At 45.1% G+C, this 27,085-nt stretch overlaps 1 protein-coding gene across 1 annotated transcript in view; it reads left to right on the top strand.

Moving 5' to 3' along the window:
* Positions 1-27,085, top strand: part of LETM1 (leucine zipper and EF-hand containing transmembrane protein 1) — a 309,671-nt gene that overhangs the window by 60,075 nt on the left and 222,511 nt on the right. Inside the window, exon 4 of the mRNA XM_069203864.1 lies at positions 8,404-8,547. Within this exon, the coding sequence (XP_069059965.1) occupies positions 8,404-8,547 (144 nt within the window). The remainder of the gene's footprint in view (positions 1-8,403; positions 8,548-27,085) is intronic.

The raw sequence follows: 27,085 nt of genomic DNA on the forward strand, positions 1-27,085 counted from the left end.
TCAGCTCAATAGAAAGGGATAGATCCACCATTGCTTCCATCTCATTTGTGGAAACAAAGAGTCAGGTTTAGGAGAAAGGATTTGTGTAGAATAATTTAAAAACCTGCCACTGTGTTATAGTCTTTAAGTTCAGTTTGCAGGGCAGTCAAAGACGCTTGTGGGGATGTAATCAATAGTAGAGCATCGTCTGCGAACATGGATATTTTATGTTCCACCAAGCCCTATGAATGGCCTTGGATTAAGTGTGTTGCCTTCACTCTGACTGCCCTGGCTCAATACTAAGGGCAAATAAAAGCGGGATCAGGGACAACCCTGCCTCGTACCACATTTTAGGCTGAAAAAGTCAGAACTACCCCCATTTACCATCACTCGCAATTTGTGGTGGGCATAATTGACCTGATTCATAACTATAAACTGTTCCCTAAAGCCAAACCTTTGAAATGTATGGAATAGGGAGGACCAGTCCACCCAGTCAGAAGCCTTTTCGGAATCAAGTGCCAAAAGTACAGCTGGAATGCGTCCAGAGGGGACCACCCCTTGCATGTTATCATGAGTTTGGCACCCTTTAATGAAACTGGACTGATTTGGCTAGATCAGATCTGGCATAATATCCTCTAGCCTATTAGCCAATACGTTTGTGTTTAGTTTGGCATTCAAATTCATTAGTGCAATGGGGTGGTAGGATGTACAAAAATGTGGATCTTTCCACAGCTTTGGTATAACAGATCAAGTATTCACCCATCGTGGGTGTCACTCATCAGGTTTCAGATATATAGTTAAATAGGGCAATCAAATGAGGCACCAGCTCGGAGCTTAATATAAAATTGGTCGGTGAACCTATCGGGCCCAGGTAATTTATGAAGTTTAAGAGCGTCTGTGGCTTTTTGGACTTCATCTTCCCTACTAGGACCCTCCAAGACTTCGTTTTGGTCAGCTGTCACCCAGGGAAGCTGCACACCCTCTAGTTAGTTTAGCTGCGCAGTCCCATCTGAGGGTTCAAAAGTGTATAGTTGTTTATAAAAGTCTCAGAAAGCCCGGGCCTTGTCATCCTCTGCAGTAGCAGCCGCCCCAGAGTCTAGGCGCACCTGATTTTTTTCCATTCATAGTCCGTTTGATAATACAGAAGGGTCCGCAGATTCTTTGCGTGGTTGTTTTGGTAATACAGCTTGTTTTGCAATAAATGTGCGACAGAGCAATCTCAAGGGGGCATTCTCTTATTTGCATGGACGTATGGCCCCATGCAATGTGGGACTCCTATGCCTTTTCATCTCTACTGTATTAGAGAAAAGGACTGTCCCCCTACATGCAGTTGTAGTTACTCTCTGCACTTGTGCAGTAGGATCTCGGCTCCTGTTTTCAATCAGATGTCAGGTTACTACCAGCACAGTGAAAGCATACCAGCTGCTTTAAACTGCTGGTCTGACTTTCACTAATGTGCTATTCCCAGTACAGGTGCCGGTTCGCACCTATTCCGAGATTAATGCATTTGATGTTATACGCCATACTGTCTTGCTCTGTGCTTTTTTTTACCTTCAGTCATGTCTATCTGTGATATGACCCCAGATGAGCATATTGAAATGTTATAGTTGGATTGTCTCCAACTTACCTTATACTGCTTACTGACTGTCCAAGTTTATCTGTGTACATGTAAAAGTTGGTATTAAGACTTGAGACAAGACTTGATGATTTCAAACTTGATGATTTCAGACTTCTATAAATGATTAAAAAAAACGTGGGTGAAAGAGATGAGCCTCGTTGTACACTATGTATTAAGCATCTGTTAGAAAAAGAAAAAATATAGAATTTGTTTGACAAGTCGGTAGGCAAACAAACAATTTGATCCTACCTCACAAGAGGGAAGAGAGGCCCTTAAGACTTGTACTTTCTATCCTCTCTAACTAAAGTACAAACTCACAAAGAGAATAAGGCTGCCCTCTCAGCGCCACGTTGGGACAGATATGCTACTGGGAGTTGCAAGGACCTCACCTACATAGTGTTGCATGCTTTATCATTATGCATTCCTTACTTAAACTCTCAAGAGTTCAAGTAAAAGTTCAAGAGCTCAAACTCAAGTTCAAGTGGGCTACAACCACTGCAGGTGGAATCGAGGGTGTATTTTTTTTTTTATATGTAAAGGAGACTTTGTCTCCTGGTGCCAGAGGTAATGGATGGGGGCTATTAGCACCTTACCATTACATGATAGGGTTCTAATAACCCCCATCCATCACCGATAACCTATTTGGTGTTCTCTCTCATGATTTCATCCAGTCAAAGTAACCATTAGTAAATCATTCTTTTGAGTCACCAAAGTCTTTTTTATCGTAATTTTTCCTCTGGCATCAGGAGACAACTTATCTTTTACGTATTAAAACAAAGTCTCTGTGCTTCCCGCCGTCCAGTAGAGCGGCAAGCAAATTCTCTAACAGCACCTACTCTGTTTTCTTGCCATAAGTGTAAACCAGTTTTCTTTCCGGTCATTTACCAAACAGTTTTCCACTGTCGACTCATAGGGTCTGTTGCCCTGTTGTCCTCTAACATAATAGGCATTATTCCCTTCTTTTTAATGTACATCACGCCCTTGCTACACATAGGTTCACATTAGGTAAATAGGGTAAAGTGCACACATTTGCTGTTTCCTCTCACTACACTTTCCATATTCTCTTTAACAAGCTTCCTCTATGTGATCCATCTCCCTTACCCACTCTTAATACAGGTTTCTTGCTTGTTATCTCCTACCCACTTTTCATAGTTTTTATGCCTTCTTTACTCTACTTTATGCCTTTATGCCTTCTTTACTCTACTCTACTCCAAAGGTTCCACCCAACTTCACATTTACTATACTCCAAAACCCTCCATGTCATGTGCTCTAAATCTTTTGTTCGCACACTTTCACAACCAAGTATAGCCCTTTCTTTTTTATTGTGGCATTCTGTTCTCCAGCTTCCCCCCAAATCATCCTTAAACCATCTCCTGCATAACCTTGGTTTTGAAGGCACGTTGTAAAGAGCTGTGCTGGTAAAGACAGGCACATGCTGAGGCTTAATCTAACGTGTGCAATGATGGCAAGATAATAAGAACTGAAAATGATGAGATGAAATACAGATTTCAAACTTTAAAATAAGAACACTGATTTGCTAGTAGGACTTTAAGGAAGCCACAATGGTAATAGGCGTAAAGAGATTGCAAGGGGAATAAAGCCGGGGCAGAAAGACAGGCTAAGTATCACAACCCAAAAGATAAGTTGGTGGTGAAAAACACCAAGTAAAAGGAAGGCTGCAATATTACAGTAGGGATGGTGGGGTATGTTGCATGCAGGAGGACAGTCAAAGGGGCTGGGCAGTTGCACAGCAGAGAGCAATGGCTCACTCTTGAGTATGGGGCCAACACTGACCAACAGCAGTTTGAAAGTGGCTACTTCAACAGTGTAATTGCCACATCAGTGAGGGGGTCCTTGTGAGACCTTGAGGCCCTAAACCAGTGTAAGTGGTTCAAACAAGGAGGAGGAAAGAGGGCAGGGGGATGGATGCTCGAGATGTGTATTTGTGAAATTCCTACCAGGCAAGATGGCAAAGGTTTGGAGGGCTGGGTAGACATGGTCATAAGAACATTTATAGAAGCTTGCAGCAACTTCCAGAGACCACATTGATCAATGGATTGAGAGATAGCAGTGGTTTCATACGGACCAAGGGCACAGACGTAAAAGAAAACAAACATTTGCAATGCACTGGGTCTCGCATTTGTATGAGTTAGAGCTATTAGCGTTGTAAATTCCTAATTGGACTTTTCTTGCCACATAAATTGAAAATGAAAAGTAAAACAGTTGACATAAGCAAGCAGATCCAAAGCATCATGGCTGCGAAGGAAAGACACAAAAGGAAAAAGAGGTTTGCTCACAGTCAAACATATCAGCAATCGTGGAGTTATCTATGGAACAGGGGCAGTCTGCAAGGCAGTACCAAGTCACCCCAAGGAGTGACAAACGTAAAGCATTACCAATAATTACAAAGGATTTTTGAAAGGCAAGCCCATAAATGAGTGAAAGAGGTGAGTGTGGTTAAAAGCCCACAATGCTTACAACAGATCAAAGCGCTTGCATGCTCGACCTAAAAATGGGTCACAGACATAAACGCTAGAGGATGGTGGGGTAAACCATGCTGGCAAGATAAATAAATAGGCTAGTAAATTATGACATGCAGGGAATATAATATGAGAACAGAGGGAGAGAAATAACTGGACTGCTACAAAAAGAAAGAAAACATAGATGTTGTTTGAGTTCTCGGCTGACAGAGCAGAAAGGTGGGGAGGCAGAGCTAGCAAATCGGCTAGATGGCTCAGTGAGTTAAGGCTTGCTGATGACTCCTGATGGGATCTGCAGTCCAAGTGCTCTGATCCTGGCTGCTTTCCTTTCTTTTGAGGTTGGTAAAGGAGTACTATTAAAATGAGTAATAGTAAGATCGGTTATATATAGTGGTAGACACAAAAGAAGTGTAGTATGAAAATTTATATGAAGCAGGTTATTAGTGAGGGTTGGATTGAGGGAGCAGGGGTCTGGTATTTGGCAAGAGCACAGACAGAAATAAAATTGGTAACTTTGTTGAAAGAGGGAAAGCATTATCCAGTCCAGGGACAGAAGTTCCAGACTATGGTGTTCACAAAACAAACTCTAAATATAATATTTCAGCCAGATGGGGGGCAGATGATTCGATCGTGGGATTGGATGGCTGTGACCAAGGGAAGAGTGTAGCAAAAGTAAGGGACCAAAACAGGGCAACAAAGCTTTGTTGATTTTTTGAAATTAATTTGCACTTATAGTCTGCATAATTTACATATGTAATTTGTTATTCGAAATTATACTGTACAGTCAGTACAATTTCAGTCATATATTCATGCAGTCTTAGTGCATCACTACATATTCAAAAATTATAAACATTTCAAACCAGTACAGCCTACACTTGGCTCATGTACCCTCCCATCTCACCCTGCTCCTCTCTTGAGGTGATTATGATGTGCGCTCACTTCTACGTATTCTTCTCTTTGGGTTTCCCCTTTATCCTGTCAGTCCCACCCATTGCCCAGCAAACATTCTAATCTCTGTAGCTCATGGAGGTCTGGCATCTGTGGGTTCTGTCAACAACATAATAATCTAGGCCTAGCCCGTTAAGTCTTCTGCTAGTTTTTCAACCCGCCAGGTTTTGTCCCCTGCCACCCATTCTATCAAACCTTTCATCCAGGATTAATTGCCAGGGTTCCTTGCTGCAGTCCAGTCTATTGCAGTCCTCCTTTTGACCAACAGCACGCCTAAAATTATGAACTTTCTACACATGTTCCTATTGTTTCTTGGTATGAGCCCTAGTAAGCAGTGTTTAATCATAGGGAGCATTGTATGGCCTGTGAAGTGTTTTAGCCTACCTGGTATCTCTTCCCCATAGCCCCGTAGAGCCAGGCAACATGTATAGAGTCAGCCTGCCACCGAATTTTCTCATCTACTTTTTTCCGATCCCGACAAGTGCCATCATTCCGGAGCACTTGCCATACACCACAGTCATCGACCCCAGACTCTTTTAGACTCTGATTTCTCAATATTCAAGACTCAAAATAAGAGTGGGAAGGCCAGGGAGTTTACAATTCTCAAACAGCCAAGTTTTGAGTGATTTCTTGAATGTGTCCAGGTCATCAGTCTTCCTAAGGTGGAACCAAGATTCTAAGTAAGAATATGACCTTCCACCTTGCCTGGCATGATATCTGTGGGAAGCTAACCACAGGTCAGCAGAACGTAGGGATTGTAAAGGGGGTAGAAGTTCAGTTTGGTATTGTTATATCATAAGCCATTATTGTAGAGGACTTTGTGGACAAAACACAGAACTTTGATTCAAATACACTTGTATACCAAATGCCAATGGGGAGTGATGAGAGAGAGAGATGCTGATAGGCAGAAAGATTTAGGGTGAGCCTTCTGGTTGTGTTTTGGGTTATCTGGAGTCTATAAATCTGACTTTTCCAGATACTGCCATAGAGAGCATATCTTTAATTCAGGCAGGAAGTGATGAGAGTCTGGATGACAGATTTACGAATAGGCTGGGGAAGTCACTCGAAGATTTTTTTTGTAGCATTCTAAGACTCGTGAATTAGTTGGAGGTGACTTGATTAATTATATTAGTCACGGTAAGTTCATGGCCCATGAAAATCCTAAACTTTTTAGTAGAGTTTCAGGGAACTGGTGTGGGGGCGAAAACACCAAAGATAAGACCATATATTGGTCGTGTTTCCAAACAGGACCTCCATTTTCTCGCTGTTAAGCTGTAGACAGTAGGCCTTCATTCAAACTGCCATGGATACCGTGCGAAACTGGAAACTAGTCGGGGTATCAGAGAAACTATTATTTAGATGTCGCCAACATATGAGAGTAAATCAAAACCAAAAGACCTTTTTAGGGTTGCCATAGGACTGAGGTAATCATTGAAGATTTTGAGGCTGGGCGACAACCCCTGAGGGACGCCAAAAGATATAAGATTGGATGAAGAAGAAAAGGGAGGAAGACCGACAACCTGAGTTACGATGGAACAAAGACTTTTAGGGGGTTTAAGATAAATATCCAAACCATGAAACCTACAGAGCAGTAAAGAATGAGAACTTGTCAGACGCCACAGACAAGTCAAGCACGGCATGGGCAGCTAATCCACTTGGGTCTAATGTAAGGCAGAGATTGTCAGTAACTGTCAAAAGAGCAGGTTCTGTACCAGATTTTGCTTGAAAACTGGATTACGAAGAGTAAGAGAGCATTGTTCTCCAGCTAGTTAGCGAGTTGTTTCTTTAACATTTTCTCTGTCAGTTGGCTGGTACCAGGAAAAGTGAAACACTTAGGAAGTTTATTAGGTTAGGTGGATCAGTTGTTGATTAACAATGATTAGGACGGGAAAGGTATCTGAAGTAATGGACAAGTTGCTTAAGTCAGTTAGAACTGTGGCAGTTCTGTTAATACCCAGAGCGTGAATGCTGGGTATGCAAGGATCTAAATTTGATCCCGAGATTCCATCGAGAGAAGAAGGATTTTTATGGTGCCCTCTAACGTAATTGTATGAAATTTGTCCAGACTGTATGTACTTTTAAGTGCATAGGACTGCGTTAAGGGAGGAACAATCAGGCTGGGATCAGAAATATTTAGACATTTTAGAATACCTAGCTCGCGCAGAATACAGCTTCTGAGACAGGGCACCATCGACTTCTGACATAGACTGTAAAAATTGTAATGCTAGAAAAGGTGATGTGTGACGATTTGGGACTTAGCCTGAGGATGCTGTTAAAATTAGCTTGTCAAGTTGATCTAATAAGACCGTAAGATGAACCCCCTCCAGTGTCACCTGGTAGGCATTCATCCCTGATGATTTTTCTCAAAAGGAGGTCAAGCCGCTCCATAAAACCATTGACACAGAGAAGGCTTTACTAGAGAATGGAACTCTTAAAGAATTGTGGATTGCTTAGGCTAAGCACTGACTATTTAAACCATTCTGTTGACCTTTTTTTTTTCCTTCTCTGCTGTATTGAAGATTAGCGCTTGATGACTGTGAATCTGGAAGTCTATTACAAAATATCTTTCACGTCCTTTGTGACTCTTAACTTGTGTTACAAACAGACAGTTGGTACAGTATCCATTGTAGAACCTCTTTCCCTAGATATAGCTTCCCTAAAACTCGTTCCTTTTCCATTTTGATGTTACCGATCATCGTATTCACTATGGTGACTTTGTAGAGGCCTGACTCAAATTTTACTGTATTATGGTTTCTTATCAAGTGCCTTATGAATCAGTATTGTTTCTGTTGGCTCACTAAGCCTTGCATGTGAGAAGTTCTAGTTCTTCTTGTTTATGCTTTAATTTTAATGTATTTTCTAGAATAAATTCTGTGATCCTTCCACCAGTGGCCATTACTGAGAATTATTGCAGTAAGGGAAGGATTTCTTATAAAGAGAACAATTTGTCATTAAATAACTCTATCTGTTTTACTAGGGTTTGAGTGAGAGTTTCTCACAGAGCAGGCACAGTATACTAGCAAAGCAGGTGTCCTTTCTGAGAGAACAAAGGGGGAAGTTGATTTATGTTTTAGAGGACTTATGAAGTCAGAATGATGTGTACGCCACATAATGAATTTGCAGAAAGCTCTTATTTTGTGTACTGAAATTAGATTTTCTTTCACTGGTTATATATTATACAGCTGTCCATAGGTTTCACCTTCACTAATAATAGAATTATAGCCCGATTGCATGGAAGAAGTTAATTTAAGTGCAGAATGCGTAACACTTGAATCTCAATGTTTTTGAGTACCTTTTTTTGTGTAGAGACTGAAGGTTACAATTGTGTATCTGTATTTTGTTTATAGTTCGAATAATATTTTGAATTTCTTTTTACAGTTCCTACGAATATGTGCTGATCTGTTTCGTCTGGTTCCGTTCCTTGTCTTTGTTATTGTACCTTTCATGGAGTTCCTGCTTCCAGTAGCACTGAAACTGTTTCCAGAAATGCTCCCTTCAACATTTGAAACCTCATCTAAGAAGGTAACATAATTATTGCCCAAAGTAGTTGTTTCTTTTTTCTAAATAACTGACAATTCTTCTTTTCTGTATACTGAAAATAAACCAACATAATCTGTTATCTAGCTGTGTGAGATAGTTGGCTCCTTTTATGCATCACAGTCAGATTTGATATATTTCCCTTTACAATATGTTCCTGAAAGTATTTTATCAAAAGATGAGATATTTGTCAGAGCGCTGTTCAGATGCACATAGCATGCAGGGATTATTGGACCACAACCGATGAAGTTGGGATTGAGCCACTGATATCCTGGGGTCCAAACGTTTCCCAGAGAGGTAGTGTGACGGGCAGGAGCTTAGAACTCATCATTCAAGGAACAGACAGTACTAAACTGTAGAACCTGTTGCTTATCTTGGTGAAAAGAAAGTACTTTAATATCAGTTCTGTTCATAAATGTAAATAATTTATACCGTAGTCCTTTAAAACATAACTCATAACATACACTGCACCTAAAATGCATACTATTGAAGACCTAGGGTATTAAAAACAATCAAATATACTCATTAAAAGAAACAGTTGAAAATGGATTACAATAACTCCTAATCGACATAGAGCTCCTAATACCACTTGTTTCATACAACATGTTCCCTCTACCCGTGCATATATTGCTAGCCCATTAAAATGTTTCCCATACCTTCCTACTAGCTAATACAAAAACACCTATTGCTCAAGTCATGTCTAAAAATTGCATATGTGAAAGAAATCTTGAAGCTTCCATTGGTTTTAACAATTTCCTACGTCCTTGTCTAAAAAGCATACATTCCACTAGCCAACGTTCTTGTGCCACTGGGCAGTCCCACAGAACATGATAAAGGGAGCCCTGAGAATGATGACACAGCAGACATTCTGTGCCCTGAACATGCCTGTTGCGCCATAAGCGTGCCTGGGAATAGTAAATCTGGTGAAAGTACTTAAACTCAATTACGCAGAAGCGCATAGAGCTAGTCAACAGCTTCTAGGCCATTTTAGCCTCGACCCACTCTTCACCATCAAGGGCCCTCCTGTCCTACTTCCACCATGACCTCAGGGTCCTCAGGGAGTCCAGTGTGTTAATGACCAGTGATTTATATAAATATGAGATGCCCAGGTTATCAGTTATCAATTTACATCCCTGCAGGTTAAATTCAGGGGTGGGGGAGTATACAGTCTGCTTTTGTATCCCTCCAGGGCCTTGTTCAGTTGAAAGTAACTATTGAACTGAGAGGAGGGCAAATGGAGGTAAGCCGCCAGTTCATGGAATGACTGCATGTGCTTTTACCGTGAGACATCCCCCAACACAGAGACACCAATTAGGTCCCAAGTACGAAACCCCACGAGGCCTGTCATCTCCGCCACCCATGTCCCATGCCAAAGTGGAGTTGTCCCCGTAAGGTTTTCATGCCATTTCAATTGGCGAAGAGCTGCGTACAAGCAGCGTATAGGGCCCTGAGTGGCAATGAGTGTGAGGGTGCCCTGCTAAATAGCAAAGATAGTAAACCATACAGGAACAGGAAGTCCAGCTTTTGCCTGTGAGCTGGGTCCCCTCTATCTGCTCGGAACCAATTGTTGATACTGATCAACTGCGAGGCTCAGTAGTATAGTTGGATATCTGGCCACCATAACCCAGCTTCAAACAGAGAGAACCAACACTTCTCAAAAGACAGTCTGGGCCTGTAGGCGCTAGTGGGTGGGGTAATACTGTAGAACATATAGAAAACGAGCTAGAGACACAATCTTCAAGAGCGCCACACATCCTGCTTATCGAGAGTGGCAGCTTGGACCATCCCGCCTTGGCCAACAACAGGACGACATTACGTTCCCAATACCTTGGTCAGGTGAGGGCCACCATCATGACCAAATATTGGAATCTGTCATCGGCCATATACTTACATTGGGAAATTGTGTCAGTCATGTTTATAAGTAACATCTATAATGGTAGATTAATATTCGTAGCATGTGTTCGCCGTACATACGTTTGCAACTTGTTTATCTTCGAAGAAGTCTTTCATGACAAGAGGCATTGTGGCTCCTTCTATAGTCTGGATTGCGCATATTCATCGGCTCCTTTGTTAGATTGTTTTTCTTTGCCATTGTGTTCAGGCGTCGATCTCTGAGCTCCAGGACCTAAGCTTTGATTCATATACACTCCCTAAAAGGAAAAAAAACTTGTGAGGAGGGAAGGAGATCATGGGGCTTGATCAACCAAAAGCCCCACAGAAGAAACGTAAAGACAGGGGAACTGGCCCTAATCAATTTTCTTAACTTGCACCTACTCCCCCCTCACACTCAACCGTTACCTCTCACTTTCCTCCACCACCTGTCATTCTAATGTTGCCAACACCATCTGCTCATCCACCATCTCCTCAACACTCCCCTCTCGACCAGTCACCGTCATCACCCATGCCATCATCCATTGGGGCGCTTACGATAGGGGATAACATTGACCCTGAAGAGGCACCATACTTTCCTGATCCACAGGGTGACTCAGACAATATTGATAAGTCCTGGGAAGATTACAATATAGACCCTGTAGGTGACACTGATCCCGATCTATACCCCTTTAAACCCTCACCATCAGAACACACGTCAACATATCATGAAGCTCTGCGTAGAGCTGCGCACTACCATAAGGTAGATATGCACACATTAGAGGATAAAGATGATTTTCTAGTTGAAACATTAAGCAGGTCACCGTGAACAGTACAGTTCTTGCTCATGTTAAAAGGTATTCTTAACCCCACAGTAGAAATCTTTAAGCAGCCTGTAAAATCGAGGGTCCTAACCGTAAGGGCGGACAAAAACAAATAAGTCCTACCCAACGTAGATCAAAGGCCATGTTCCACCAAACTCTCTAATGGTACGTACTGTCAGAAAATGGGCCAATTCACAGGGCACTGGAAATGCTTCCCCCCCACTGACAAAGAGAAGTACAGTGCTGCAGAATAGCAAACTCCGTAGGCCTCCTCACTACATATAACCGAGACCAGTGGGATGAGAGGCAAGAATTACTCCAGCATCTCCTAGACCAATACAGGCAAAGAAGGGCACTGTAGAGGAAGGGGAGATTATTTCTAGTGCCACCATGCAATGTGCATTAGACACAACAGATACAAGTGCAAACGAGGTTAATACCAGCATCATCATCAGGCGCCACACATGGCTTAGAATCTCTGGTTTTAAGCCTGGTGTCCAGCAACATCTACTACATTTATCATTCAATAAAGAACTTCTCTTAGGACCAAAAGTAAATGAGATTCTAGACAAGATAAAGAAAGATACCGATATTGCAAAAGCTGTAGGTGCCTTACAAGTCTATCAACATAGTGGTGCTTTTCGTAGAGGAATCTATTGAGGAGTATTGTTAGACCTGACAGCCTTAGGGTGGTCTTTACGTAAACATTTGTGTCTGCTTGCCCCATATTTTGCTGGTTTATTTCTGTTGGCCTTCGGACTCAGAGCACTTGACCACAGCTGACCAGTGCTCTCTCCCTGAAACATGGTTTGATTGGTTTATACCTAATTGGCATATTTATTTAATTTACTTATAAATTCCTAGTAAAGTTTACTGCACTGCATTGTAAATTAAATGCTACCAGTGGGCCTACAGCACTGCTTGTGCCACCCACTTAAGCAGCACTTTAAAACATGTCAGGCCTGTCATTGCAGCCTGAATGCAATGTTACACTGCCATGTCGACCTGGCATTTAAAACCCCTTGCCAAGATTTAAACTCCTCTTTTATTACATATACGTCACCCCTGAGGTCGCCCGAAAGTACCCCATAGTGCACGGTGTTATGTAATTAAAAGGCAGGGCATATACTTTTAAGTTGTACATGTCCAGGTACTGAAACACTCTCATTCGTTTTTCAGTGCTGTGAGGCTTACCCCTACCATGGTAAAATCGGATTCATTGTTACAATTTCGAAAGTTCTACTTTTAGAAAGTTGGAATTTTCCTGCTCTTAGCCCTGGATGCCTGCGCCCTGTCTCCAATACACGTCCGGGGTGGGGTGACAGCTAGGCTTGTGCACTCCCTTTAGAGAGCCACTCACAAAAGGAGCTTAGTTGTGAATCAATCAATATCCTGATGGGCCATCCTGGGCAGGATGGGAGGTAGGAGCTGGCCACAGCCTCAGGCTTACACCTGAATAGGTTGTGTGTCGACCTCACACAAGGACTACATACCCCCTGTAGTGAATTTGGACCTAGGGCAGGAACGGAGGACCTCTTTGCACTTCAAAGCCCTTCTGTGAGGTCTCCTCCACTTCAAAGCCACGGTACACTTCTGGACCTGTGGATATTCTGCCAGAAGCAGGACTACTTCTCAGTTAAAAGGAATGCTGTTGTGCTGGACTGCTGCCCTGGAAGAACTGATTTCTTGCTGTGCTGACCTGCTGCTTGCTGCCCTCCTTGCCTGAGTTAGAAGGACTGGGCCCACATAACCTGAACCAGAAACAGAGTGACTCCAGCAGCTTGCTGGCTTGCCTCCTGTTCTTCTGAAGTCTCAGGGACACAAAAGACTTCCAACTATGACCCACAGCTCCTGAACCTACCTTCAACAAGCTCTTGGCTCCCCCCACCTCCCCCAACAAGAGGCACCTCTCCGGTCCTGGGCCCTTGGAAGTGGTTTTTGGGGTCCTCAAATTGTTTTTGGGCTCCTCGTGACCGCAAACGGGCCCATTTGCTCTGGAACCCATTGCCCGCCCAAGAATCTCTTCACACAGCAAGCATTGCTGCTCGCGAGGCTCCAGTCCACGGCGCCCAGCTGACTCTTCGCACCCGCAGACCACTGACAGCGACTCTCTCCTTGCTCCTGGCAGACTTCTTCCCCGCGAATAAGACTCTTGGCTCAAATCTTGAGAATGTAAAACTTCAGCTGAACATATTTGGTACTGTATCCAACCTGCACTCCATTGCGGTTGGCCTGAACTTTTGTATTTAATTGTCTATCGCGACCAGGTAGCCTCGGTTGGTACTTCATGCTTTTAAGCATTACATTTCAGTTTTGTCTTTAAAAATTCATATTTCCATTTCTACTTATTGGATTTTTGTTGGTTAGGTTTTGTTTTGCTCATTAAATTAAACTCCTTTTTTTAACCAGGTGTGGTATATTTTTGTGTGGTGATTTCACTGTTTTAGTGTTTGAAGTCTTGCACAAATACTTTGCACATTGCCTTCTAAGTTAAGTCTGCCTGCTCTGTGCCAAGCTGCCAGAAGGTAAGCACACCCCTCCTAGGATTGTGGTTCCAATTTCTAACAGGCACATAAAACAGGCAAGTCCACAGTCACACCCAATACACAGAAACAGGAAAGTTCTTATCAGACCCAGTACATCAGTGGGGCACACTATAGGTCACATTAAAAAAATAATAGAGGATGTGGCTGTGGATCCACTTTCAAAGGGACCACTCTCACTAAACAGTGACTCTCTACGCCTCCCACCCCCTTCACACTTAACACCAGTAGGATCACGGTTGCAGTACTACCACATGGACTGGGCACAAATTACAACAGATCAGTGGGTCCTTTCCATCATAAAAGATGAGTACTGTTACTCATGCAAGAGGAGATTTAGGCTCTGCTTCAAAAAGGGGCCATATAGCATGTAGCAGAACAACATCAAGGGCACAGGGTGTACTCACTGTACTTTCTCATACCAAAGAATGAAGGAACGTTAAGGCCTATACTAGACCTCAGGCCACTCAACACGTACATCCTGCCAGAGCATTTCATATGGTAACACTCAAAGAAGTAATGCCATTGCTACAGCATAGAGACTTCATGACAGCTATAGACCTCAAAGACACTTACTTCCATATTCCAATACATCCAGCCCATTAACTCTACCTCCATTTTCAAGGCAGTGGCTAGCATTTCCAATTCAAAGTGTTGTCAGCTAGACTAATTACTGCACCAAGAGTATTCACAGAATGTGTCTCAGTAGCTCCAGCTCATCTCAGAAGAGGGGACAAGAGTGCAAGCAAACATTAATGTCTGCAGGACACTCAAAAGGTAATCAACCTTCTGCAGAAATTAGTTTTCACACTCAATACGACAAAAACTCACATTCAACCCTTGCAAGTGGAGCCATTCTTGGGTGCAACCCTAGACTCTAGTGCAGGCAAAGCTTATCCCAGTCTTGCAAAAGTTCAAAAGTTTCTGTTAGCATTGCCTCTTATTTAGCCACCTTATCAAGTTACAGTCAAAACAGTTACGTGTTTTCTTGGAATAATAGTGCCATGTATTTCCATTGTGCCACACGCACGGCAGTACGTGCGCCTCCTTCAAATCTGTCTTAAATCACAATGGTCTCAGGCGGAGGGCATCTACAAGATCGATTGTTTGTAGGGCCAGCGACCCATCGTTCTCTGTATTGGTGGAAAAGCAACCATCAGTTGTAGAGTCATCTCTTCAAAGCCCCAGTCCCGCAAATGATCATTACGACAGATGCATCTCTATAGGCTTGGAGAGCACATATGCAAGACCTCATGGTACATGGTCTCTGGTCTCCAACTCAAACACCTACACAGCCGTCAGCTAGAGCTTCTTGTGATCTCAAAGCTTTTCAGCAACATCTTCCCTACAAAGTAGTTCTAGTCTGTACTGACAACATGACTGCAATGTACTTCATCCAAAAACAAGGAGGCACACACTCAATATAGCTCACATGCTTAGGGGTGCATATGTGGCACTGGGCCATACATCATACAAGCCACATCCTTGCAGAATACGTACAAGGATGGACAGTGACTACATATATGCTCATTGCAATGCATGAGCAGTACACTAGTGGGAGGACGACACAACACTGTTGTACTCCTATTTCTAGCAGTGGGGAACCTCAGAGAAGGACCTCTTCGCAACACATCAGATTGCGGAGCACCAAAGCTTGTCTTTGGATTGTGGGTGACAAAACCTGAAGAGGTTTTGTCACCCACAATCCAAAGACAATGTCCTGTGGATCACTTTGTCAAGGAGATTTACTTACACCCCAACCTACCCACTCGTCCGTATGTAGTTCAGAAGCTCACACAAACATCCATCTTTCTGATGGATACAACTACCTGTGGATTCCTCACCTAATGAATACTCCCATGGTGCCAGCATTCGACGGAAATCTTCTTCCTAGTCTCTGCACGTCGACGAGGACGTCCACTGACGTCATACAGGCAATAAGAGGTCCTCGACGACGTGCCGACGTCAGTTCCCTTTTTTCCGTGCATTCGAAACGGTTATCTTCGAGGGAGCAACTGTTACTTTCGTGGTTACAGTGTATTTTTTGCTGCGTAGTCCTTCTCTGCAGTAATAATGTCACAGAAAAAGTCGGGTTTCAAGCCTTGTCGAGAGTGTGGGGGCAAGATGTCAGTTACGGATCCTCACTCCGACTGCCTTTGGTGTTTGAGCTCCGACCACGACGTCTCAACTTGCGATTCATGCCAGCACATGAATCCGAAGGCCCTCAAGGAACGTGAGGCTAAGTTGTTTATGGCGAAGTCGAAGAAAGAAAAGCATCACAAGAAGTCTTCTTCGCCAAGGCATCGGCGTCATCGAGACTCCCGGCGCCGTAGAGATTCACGGCGCCATTCAAGCAAGGAGACTCGTTCCAGGTCACCTTCGGATCGGCGCCGGAGGACTTGGGAGGTCAGTCCCACGGTCACGCCGCATCCGTCGATGCCGTTGCCCTCTCCGGCGTCACCAACTTCACCTGGGCAGGCGTCGGTGATTGAGGTGATGCAGCCTCTTGTGTTGTCTCCGGCGTCGCAGACGTCGAGGCCGGCGTCGGGGTCGCCTTCGATACAGGCACCCCAGTATCCAGCTTTTCCCACCCCTGGAGCCGATAGTACCGCATTCCTAAATGCGATGTATACCATCTTCCAACAGATGGCTCCAGGGGGTTCTCCGGCTGGTCCTTTGGCCTTTTCATTGGGTGATCCTGCGCCTCTACGGCCGGCACCCTTTATGCCCTTTCTCCCTTTTGGGAACGTGGGCTCGGCGCCGGTGTCGACGCCGGTGGCCGCTCCGGTGGCTTCAGAGGGATTGGCCCCGGAGATTTCCATCCCGTCGACGTCGGGATTTCGTCCTGTGACTCCGGTGGGTCCATCTGCTCCAAGTTCTCTTCGACCTGCTCTTTCATCGGCGCCGAAGTTGCCTGTGGCGCTGGATGCGGCGTCGGTTGCTTCTGGGGATCGGCGCCGATCTTCGACTTCGGTGGAGGCCATGTCGACTCCGCGTATCGAGCAGAGGCTACATTCGAGGAGACGGGCTCTTCGTCTATTGGAAGAGCAGGAGTACCAACGAGTCCTGGAGGAAGGAGAACTGGAGGACTCTGGTGATGGACTGCGTGGGCTGGACACTTCCCCTCAGTGGGATCTTTCGTCTCCAGGGGAATATACGGAGGAGGCTGCTTCCTTTCACGCTGTAGTACGGAAGGCAGCTAACTTTCTGGACCTGCCTTTGCCGGTGGCAGAGGCGAAGCAGAATCTTCTAACGGAGGTGCTACATCCGGCCTCTGCTGCAGCGGAGCCTCTCTTGCCGTTTAATGAGGCTTTGCTTGATCCGGTGCTAGAGGTGTGGAAGAGGCCAGTATCTTCCTCAGCGGTTCATAGGGCGGTGGCCAGGAGGTATCGAGCTGCGCCATCTGACCCTGGCTTTCTTTCTAGACACCCTACACCGGAGAGCTTGGTGGTGCAAGCCTCCTGTTCATCAAAATCAGCGCCTGGATCTTTCCCGACGGTGCCTGGAGACAGGGACTCGAAAAAGCTGGATGCGCAGTCCAAAATATTTTTTCATCCTGCAGTCTGGCGTTGAAGGCCACCAACGCAACTTGCATTCTGGGGAGATACATCCATGCTCTTATGGATGACATTTCGTCAACATTTACGGAGCTTCCCCAGGGTCTTTTGGATGTTGTTTCGGACGCCCAGGCTGCCGCGACCCAGATTATTCAGTCTGGGCTGGACACGACCGACTCGGTGGCTAGGGCAATGGGCACGGCTGTGGTGGCAAGGAGACAGGCCTGGCTCCGTAATTCGGGGTTTTCTGCGGATGTGCAGTCAACTCTATTGGACCTCCCGTTTGATGGGGACAAACTGTTTGGGGCCAAGGCAGATTCGGCCTTAGAGCGATTTAAGGAGAGCAGGGCCACAGCCAAATCGTTAGGGCTCCAAGCTCCTTCTTCCTCTGCCTCTTCCAGATTTTTCAGGAGGTTTCGTGGATTTGGGCGTGGCTCTTCCTCCTCTTCCTTTCGGGGGAGATTCCAGCAACCTGCCTCTTCCCATCCCTATAGATCTTTTAGAGGGAGAGGTAGGGCCCGCACCAGAGGAGCGCCTCAGCAGCACTCTGCCTCTTCCTTGTCCTCTGGAGGGGTGCAGCAGGGAAAGCAGCCTTAGGCTTCTCCTGTAGGGGGAAGATTACGGCATTTTCTCCGCAAGTGGAAGACTATTACAACGGACACTTGGGTTCTCAGTATTGTGGGAAAAGGCTACACCCTTCCCTTTCGGGAGTTCCCGCCCCCCATCCCGCCTCGCCCATCTTATTGTTCAGAAGAACACCTCCTGTTGCTAGAACAGGAGGTACAAGTCCTCCTTTCAAAGGGCGCGGTGGAGTTGTTCCCAGAGCAGGAAAGGGGTCGAGGTTGTTACTCAAGGTATTTCCTGATTCCCAAGAAGGATGGTCGGTTGAGACCAATCCTGGATCTGAGGATCTTGAATTGGTTCCGCAAGCAGGAAAAGTTCAAGATGCTGACCCTAGCTCAGGTGCTTTTGGTGTTGAACAAGGAAGATTGGATGGTGTCTGTCGACTTGCAGGATGCTTACTTTCATATCCCGATACTCAAGTCACACAGGAAGTATCTCCGGTTTGTGGTAGGATCGCAGCACTATCAGTTTGCGGTCCTTCCGTTTGGTCTTACTTCAGCACCTCGAGTCTTCACGAAGGTGATGTCGGTGGTTGCGGCAGAGCTCAGAAGGAAGGGGATAGCAGTATTCCCTTACTTGGACGACTGGTTGATCAAAGCCAAGTCTCCGGAGCTTGTGTCGCATCATCTGCAGTCAACGACTCAGTTGTTGTTCGACCTGGGCTTTTCGGTGAACGAGCCCAAATCTCACCTGGAGCCCTCTCAGCGCCTCCTGTTCATAGGGGCAGTACTGGATACAACATTGAGTCGAGCCTTTCCTCCGCCTCAGCGGATTCAAGATATTCAGGAATTGGTTCCAATGTTTCGAAGTGGAGCGGTAGTTCCAGTCCTCAAGGTCCTTCGTCTGCTCGGTCTGTTTGCCTCCTGCATTCTGTTGGTCACGCATGCTCGCTGGCACATGAGGGCTCTTCAGTGGTGCCTCCGAAGGCAGTGGTCTCAACACAAAGGAGATCTAGAAGGTGCTGTCAAGATCTCCAGAGATGCTGCTGTGGACTTGAAGTGGTGGATTGCGAGCAACAATCTTTCACAGGGAAAGCAGTTCGCGCAGTCGCCACCAGTGGCCACGGTCATAACGGATGCTTCCACTCTAGGGTGGGGAGCTCATCTGGGGGATCTGGAGATCAAAGGCCTTTGGTCTCCAGAGGAACAGATGTTTCATATCAATCTGTTAGAGTTACGGGCTGTACGTCTGGCTCTCAAGGCCTTCCTCCCTTCCCTTCGTGGTCAGTCGGTACAGGTCCTGACGGACAATACTACCACGATGTGGTACATAAACAAACAGGGAGGAGTAGGGTCGTACCTTCTCTGCAGAGAAGCTCTTCGACTATGGTCCTGGGCAGAGGACCATCAGATTTGCTTGGTAGCAAATCATCTGGCCGGGGTCTTGAATGTACGTGCGGACAGTCTCAGTCGCCAATTCTCGGCAGACCACGAGTGGCGTCTCCATCCAGATCAAGCCCGTTTGATCTTCCAAAGGTGGGGGTTTCCTCGGGTAGATCTGTTTGCCACTCTGGAGAACGCGCATTGTCCGTTATTCTGCAGCCTCCAGTATCCGATGCAGGGAGCGTTGGGGGACGCGTTTCAATTAACCTGGTGCGGCCAGTTGCTTTACGCGTTTCCTCCCATACCCTTGATTCCTCGAGTATTGAGGAAGATTCGCCAAGACCGGGCCCAAGTCATCTTAATAGCTCCGGATTGGCCAAGGAGGGTGTGGTACTCCGACCTTCTCGAACTCTCAATGTGCCCTCCGCTCCGTCTCCCTTTCAGGGCAGACCTCCTCTCGCAGTCGCAGGGGCAGGTTTTACACCCCAACCTCCAGAGTCTGCACCTACATGCCTGGAGATTGAACGGGGCAACCTGAGTTCCTTCTCTCTCCCGCCTGATGTAGTGGATGTTATATTAGAGGCCAGGCGACACTCCACTAAATCTATCTACGCTAATAGGTGGTCTAAATTTGTTGCGTGGTGTGGAGAGAGGCAGATTGATCCCTTACATGCTAATCTATCGGACGTTTTGTCTTTTGCTCTGTCTCTAGCGCAGAAAGGTTGTGCAGTGGCTACCATTAAGGGTTATTTGTCGGCCTTGTCAGCCTTCATTTGTCTTCCAGACCAACCATTGTTATTTAAATCCCCTATTGTTATCAGATTCTTGAAAGGTCTTCTAAATAAATATCCTCCAAAACCATTCGTTATGCCGCAATGGGATTTGTCCTTGGTCCTGACTTTCCTTATGGGGTCCCCTTTTGAGCCTATGCATTCTTGCCCCTTAAGGTATTTGGTTATAAAAACAGTTTTCCTGGTAGCTATAACATCTGCAAGGAGAGTGAGTGAGTTGCAGGCCTTATCGGTAAAGCCCCCTTATACAACTTTTTATGGGGATAAGGTGGTGTTGAGGACCAAGGCTGCTTTCCTCCCGAAGGTTGTTTCACCTTTCCATTTGGCTCAGACAATTACTTTGTCCACGTTCTATCCTCCGCCTCATCCTTCTAAAGAGGAAGAAAGACTGCACCGTCTGGACCCAAAGAGGGCGTTAAGCTTCTTTATTGATAGTACAAAGGATTTCAGGCTGGAGGATCAGCTGTTCATCGGGTACGTGGGCAAGAGGAGAGGAAAGGCCGTCCACAAGAGAACACTCTCCAGGTGGGTTGTTCTTTGCATTAAAATCTGTTACTCTTTGGCAAAGAAGGATCCTCCTGAGGGCATTAGAGCTCATTCCACCAGAGCTAAGTCGGCCACTTCGGCCTTGGCCAGAGGTGTTCCTGTGGTCGACATCTGCAGGGCCGCAACTTGGTCGTCCCTTCACACTTTTGCGAAACATTACTGTTTGGACTCTGAGGTCAGAAGGGACGGCCATTTTGCACGGTCAGTGCTGCAGGATTTCTTGGTTTGACCATTTAGGCACCCGCCACCGGGCGTGGTACTGCTTTGGGACTCTATTCATTAGGTGAGGAATCCACAGGTAGTTGTATCCATCAGAAGAACGAGTTACTTACCTTCGGTAACGACTTTTCTGGTGGATACATTAGCTACCTGTGGATTCCTCACGGTCCCACCCGCCTCCCCGTTGCCTTTCTGGTCTTACCAAGTAATCCTTGGGTGCGCTCCTCTTGGTCTTCAAGGTTGCAATAGATGTTGTATATATGGATACTTGTGTATATTTATCTGTATATATATATATATATGTATATATCTTTGTGTATATACATGATTTGCATATATTTGTTCGTTTAAAAAAAAAACAAAAAAAAACAGAGAGTTATATTAAATTTACAGCTATTCATTGCAATATTGTGTATTTTACAAGGTTATGGGATGTTGCCTTGCTCTTTCATTGCATTGGGTTGTTGTTCTCATGCACGTAAAAAATGTTGGTACTGACGTCGGCACGTCGTCGAGGACCTCTTATTGCCTGTATGATGTCAGACGGCGTCGCGTGGGCTAGAGTGACGTCCTCGTCGACGTGCAGAGACTAGGAAGAAGATTTCCGTCGAATGCTGGCGCCATGGGAGTATTCATTAGGTGAGGAATCCACAGGTAGCTAATGTATCCACCAGAAAAGTCGTTACCGAAGGTAAGTAACTCGTTCATCTAATCCCAATCGCCTCAACATAGTGTAACAAGCATAGTTTACAGCTCTACTGCAAGTATTGGTTGTGCCACACAAGAAATTGCTAATTTGGCCATGACTTCTGACTCAAGAACAGGGAAAGGTCCTACATCCAAATCCCAAGCAACTGAATCTAGGACTGGCTCCTTGAAGTCTTAGAATTTGGGTACCTTATTCTACCACAAGAATGCTTGACCAGTCTAAGAATTTCGGAGGCCAACCTCACAAGCCTGCTACGCAAACAAATGAATAGGTTTGTCCATTACTGCCTAGCCAAACTAATCCAACCACTTCTTTCTCCAGCAGTGCAAGACCTTGTTTGTTATCTATTTTATCTACAACAAGCAGCCTTGGCATATACCTCTATTAGACTACACTTGGCAGCACTTGCTGTGTACATGCAAAACTGACAACATCGGTCGCTGTTCAAAATTCCAGTACTCAAAGCATTTTTGGAAGGACTAAAGAGTCATTCCGTTCTCAATCCCACCAGCACCAGCCCGGAACATCAATATTCTCACCAGACTCATGGGTCCATCTTTTGAACCACTGTATTCATGTGTTTTACAGTTCCAATCATGGAAAATAGCATTCTTAGTAGCTATCATATCTGCTGGGGAATAAGCAAACTTCAGTTGCTCACTCAAATAGAACCTTTTCTTTCAAGTACATCCAGATAAATTAGTACTTAAAACAAAAAATTCCTCCCTAAAGTAGTTCTGCATTCCACGCAAATCAAACAGTTACACTACCAGTATTCTTTCCTACACCAGGTTCAGTAGCAGAACGAGCTCTACACACCCTGTTAAAAGAGCATTAATATACTACATAGAGAGAACAAAACCCTCTTGTAAAACGCAACAAATGTTTGTTACCTTTTCAAACCCACAAGAAGCTTCCCCTACCTCCAAAGCAGGAATCGCAAGATTAATAATAAAATGGTTTCATACTTGCTACTACAATACTAAGCAATTGCTGCCTGCCCGTACATGCAAAAAAAGGAGCCTCCATGTCTTTTCTAGGAAACAGCCCTTGTCTGTAAAGCATCTATATGGAATAGCCCACATACATTGACAAAACACTATTGTGTTGATGTCTGAGTTAATCCAAAAGTTAGTGGGTCAAGCTGTATTACAGACACTTTTTCAAACATCTACATCCAGCCCAGCTAACCACTGCTTTTGGGAGCACTGCCTTATATGTGATGCTAAGCATATGCATCTACGGCCAACACGTGCAATGAATGGAACATGTTACCTACCCGTGAAGCATTTATTTGTAGAGAGTGTAGTGTCATAGATTCATATGCACCCACTGTCCTCCCGGAAGCTGCTGGCTGATGTACAAACCTCTAATAAATCATGCAATCTTCTATTGACTTTACCTGCATGTGTATCCTTTCTGTCACTCTTCTGCTCCAGCCCTAAGCACACCTGATAATCTGAAAAACAATTTAACAAAGGAGCCAGTGAACATGTGCAATACATACTATAGGAGTGTCACATAGGTTCTCATTATCTTAATGAGACTACTGGATTTGGGCGGCAGAATCACCTGGACTGTGGGAGACTGCGTCTGAACCCACACAAGGTGACACCTGTCGGCCTTATCCAGGTTTTCTTCCGGCTAACTAGCAGTGCCTCATCTCCACCCACGAGCAGGGATGATTGGGCAACCGGGCGCATGACACAAATGACTCCTCAGGAAAATCGTGGTCACTCAGATCTCATCTGTTTCTCTCAGTTACATTAGTCTCACGTATGGAAGGACAATCAGAGGCAGAGTGTAGTTCAATAAGGTTTTATTGAAGTAACTGCATCTTAGATAATAAAGCATGTATTGCACTAACTAGGATGATGAAGCATGACAGGATAAAAATAGTGCCAAGGAGAGTAAAACACAAAAATAACACTACCATGTTGTCACTACGTTTTTTAAGAATTGTTCCCGCCTAGGCTATGTGAAAACACAGCATTGTAAACTCTAATTCTGCCCTTAACGTTCCCTTGGGAAGACATCACCCCTCATGCCTGAGCAAGAGTCCTGTAGTCTACATCAGCAGCTACAGCAAGCACTTAGCAATCAGCATACAGTTGTGGTCATCTGGCTGGATTCGCCCTCTAATGTACATGGGTCAAAGTAGTGTTTTTATAATAAAACAGCTGAAGAAAGGATCCCCATGTAAAAGTGTGTATGTTTCTGTGAACATTGGAGACAAAGCGTACCACTTTTGCCGGCAACCTATCTCACTGAAGCCTTTAGAAGGCACGAAGTGAAAGAAATGTATTGTTTAAGAATGCAGTGCTGGCCTAGGCAAATAACCGCTAGATAGAGAAAAAATAAAACAAGACCACAAATGTGACTATTGTTAAAATAATATAACGGAGCTGGAAAAAAACATATCTAGGTTAAAATGCACAGCGGCAGGCCTAGTTTGCTAAAATAACGTGTCTAAAACTATAGCTAAAATGGCTACACAACACCCTCCCCTTGCTGGTTCAAAGGTGGTTCAAAGCCTAATTATATAAAATCTACTAAAATTCATATTAAGGCATATATATGGGAATGTCCATGATGACAAGTTAAGACACTTGAGCATGTGTTAACAGGACAGTTTAACACACGTCTGGTAATGAGCCCTCAGCAAGAACATCAACAGATCAGCGTCCAATGAAAGCAAGCGCTGCATAGAAAGACAAACTTTCAGTGCCTAATCAAACAAGCACCAGAGGCACAGAAACACGGGCTGTGCACAATTCAAAACCAGTCTGAATGACAGAGACCAGTCACACTCCAATTGCTCCAGGAGTGATGCACCAAAGTACTGCTTTATGGGTTCACGACACAGCTGTGCTGGTGGAAGCGCTTTCAGTCCTCCTTGTTGCAGCGGGACAGCCATTGTGCAGAAAAAGCAGCAATAGCAAAATGCCACCTATTATAGCCACAGTTACCAGAAATCCCCCGAAAATACTGGAGAATATTGAGTGGATGGCTGAAGGTATTAAGCCAAATGTAGAGGAGAAGATGTAAACGAAACTAGAACCAACAGCCTTAAAGAAATTTGCAATTCCAGTAATACTGGATGCATTAAATATCCATCCTACGAGTTCACCAAAGTGTCTTGGAAAGGTAGTACTTAAAAGGGACTATATCTCTGCCGATGACTTCGCAACCTGAAGCGCATAGGTCTCGCGTTCAGATGTAAGCGGCAGATGTTTTTGAAACAAACCCTTGAGTCTGCTCAACTTGTCAAAATTCACATTTGAAGTAGCGGTATGGGACCAAGGGCCAGATGTAGCAAAGGGTTTTTCCCATTCTGTGTCAATGGGAAAATGTGTTCGTACATATGGCCCCAAATCTCAACTACTTCCCTCTGTCGTGTAGGAGGAAAAAGTATGTTTCCGCAGCATGTAACAATTTTGGAGACCGAAACGACATAAACTATTCCGGCTCGCATCTCACAACAGCTCTCACTATTTATGAGAACATAGCTGCCGTTCGAGAGCACCTGGAACACAGGGTTAATCAAGGGGACTGAGACTCCCTTCAGATAACAAGCCAAGTTTGTTGCTGAAGCGTTGCACGCCCCGTGCAAAGACAGCTATTTACAAACCATCGAATGGCTGACAGAACCGCTAAGAAAGACCTCTTTCATACCACTGAGACACTTATATGAGAAGAGAAGCTCCCACACCTCATGGATGTAACTATCTCCTAGCCTTTCATATCTGCCCCCTGGAATGTGTTTTAAGCAGGATGTGAATTGAAGTGTTGAAATAGGCAGATTGATGACCCCGTGTATGAACCACTCAGCAGATGGTATTTCATCCACAGTAAAAGGCAATTTTTCAGTATTTAACATGACATAAGTTGCTTCTTTTTTTGTCATTAGTTTTTGTTGTGTTAAATGTTAAAATATGTCCCATGCGCTAACATGTTGCCAGGGAACGCGACCTGCCTTGGGTGTTTGTAGTGTCCAACCTAACTGCATAATTGATCTTAGTTGACTCTGTCCATGGTGTAAAGAGGACATGTCGCTTTGTACTATGTCTTTTGCAGAAGAAACAATGTTATTTAAGGTGTATATTTGGTCGGACATGGTATAAATCCCAGTGTCTACAACAGCTAATGCCTTCTGTAAATTTTCCGATCTATTTGCCTTAACCGTGCAACAGCTTCTTGTTGAGAAAGCTTTCAAATTTCATTATAGACTGCTTATAAGAAGCATTTTCTGCGCTGTTTTCTGGGGCCTAACAGTTAATCGTGTAAGTCAGTGTTATTAGACAGGAGACTGAGGTGTTCTCTAACAGTATCTAGTGAGGAACTCTTCAACCATTGCTGGCATAGTTTCCCTACACTGTATGTTGTTACTATACCTGCATGTTCAGATGATACATAGCGAGGGTCAGGCCTATTTGTTCTAAAACCCCCCGTGGACTTTACAAAACGTTTTGACACCCATTAGTATCTATTGGCCACAATAATCGCCCACCAGGAAGTGAAAGTGAAGCCTTAAACGTGCCATTCTGATGGATACATCTACCTGTGGATTCCTCACCTAATGAATTCTCCCCCATGCGTAGCATTCGACAGAAACTTCTTTCCAGCTCTGCACGTCTGCGAGGACGTCACAATTGCCCGACTCCACGCAGCTCTGCCGGACGTCATCAAGGCAATAAGAGGCCCTCGCCGGCGTGCTGACGTCAGTTCCCTTTTTTCCGTGCCTTCGATAACGGTTACTTTTCCAGCTACCTGTATCGTTTGCTGTTCGGAGGGATACTTTGTGTTTTTGTCAAAATGGCGGCCCGAAGAAGTCGAGGTTCAAGCCTTGCAGGGAATGCGGAGGTCGGATGTCAGTTACTGACCTGCATACCGACTATCTGTGGTGCCTGAGCTTGGACCACGACGTCCAAGAATGTGGGTCATGCCACAAAATGAACCCTAAAGCCTTGAAAGAACGTGAGGCTAAATTGTTTTACCAAAAGCTAAGAAGGAGAAAAGAAGGCACCATAGATCATCGTTGGAGAAGTCGAGTCACAAGAAATGGAGTCATCGTGACTCCAGGCGTTGATCCAGAGGAAGCCGGTCGGTGTCGAGGTCTTCGTCTCCCTGACGCCGTAAGTCCTGGGAGGTCAGCCCGACGGGGTCTCCTCAACCGTTGACTCCGCAATCTTCTCTGGCGCCGTCGGTCTTTGAGGTGGTGAAGCCTCAAAGTCATCATGCCTCTCCTGCACATCCAGGCGCTCAGGATTCGAGGCCGGCGCCGGCTCCTCAAGACTATCCTGCCTTCCCGGCTCCGGGGACGGATCCGGCGGCATTTCTTAATGCCATATTTTTCAGAACATGGCGCCGGGAGGTGGTGCGCCGGCTGGCCCCACTGGTCCCTTGGCATTTAACTTAGGCGTTCCGGCTCTGTACAGGCCGACACTGTTTATGCCATTCTGTCTGGCAGGAGACACTAGCCCGGCGCTGGTGCCAGCGGTGCAGCCGTCGACGTCGAG

Source organism: Pleurodeles waltl, chromosome 1_2 (genome assembly GCF_031143425.1).
Source record: "Pleurodeles waltl isolate 20211129_DDA chromosome 1_2, aPleWal1.hap1.20221129, whole genome shotgun sequence".
NCBI classification, from domain to species: domain Eukaryota; kingdom Metazoa; phylum Chordata; class Amphibia; order Caudata; family Salamandridae; genus Pleurodeles; species Pleurodeles waltl.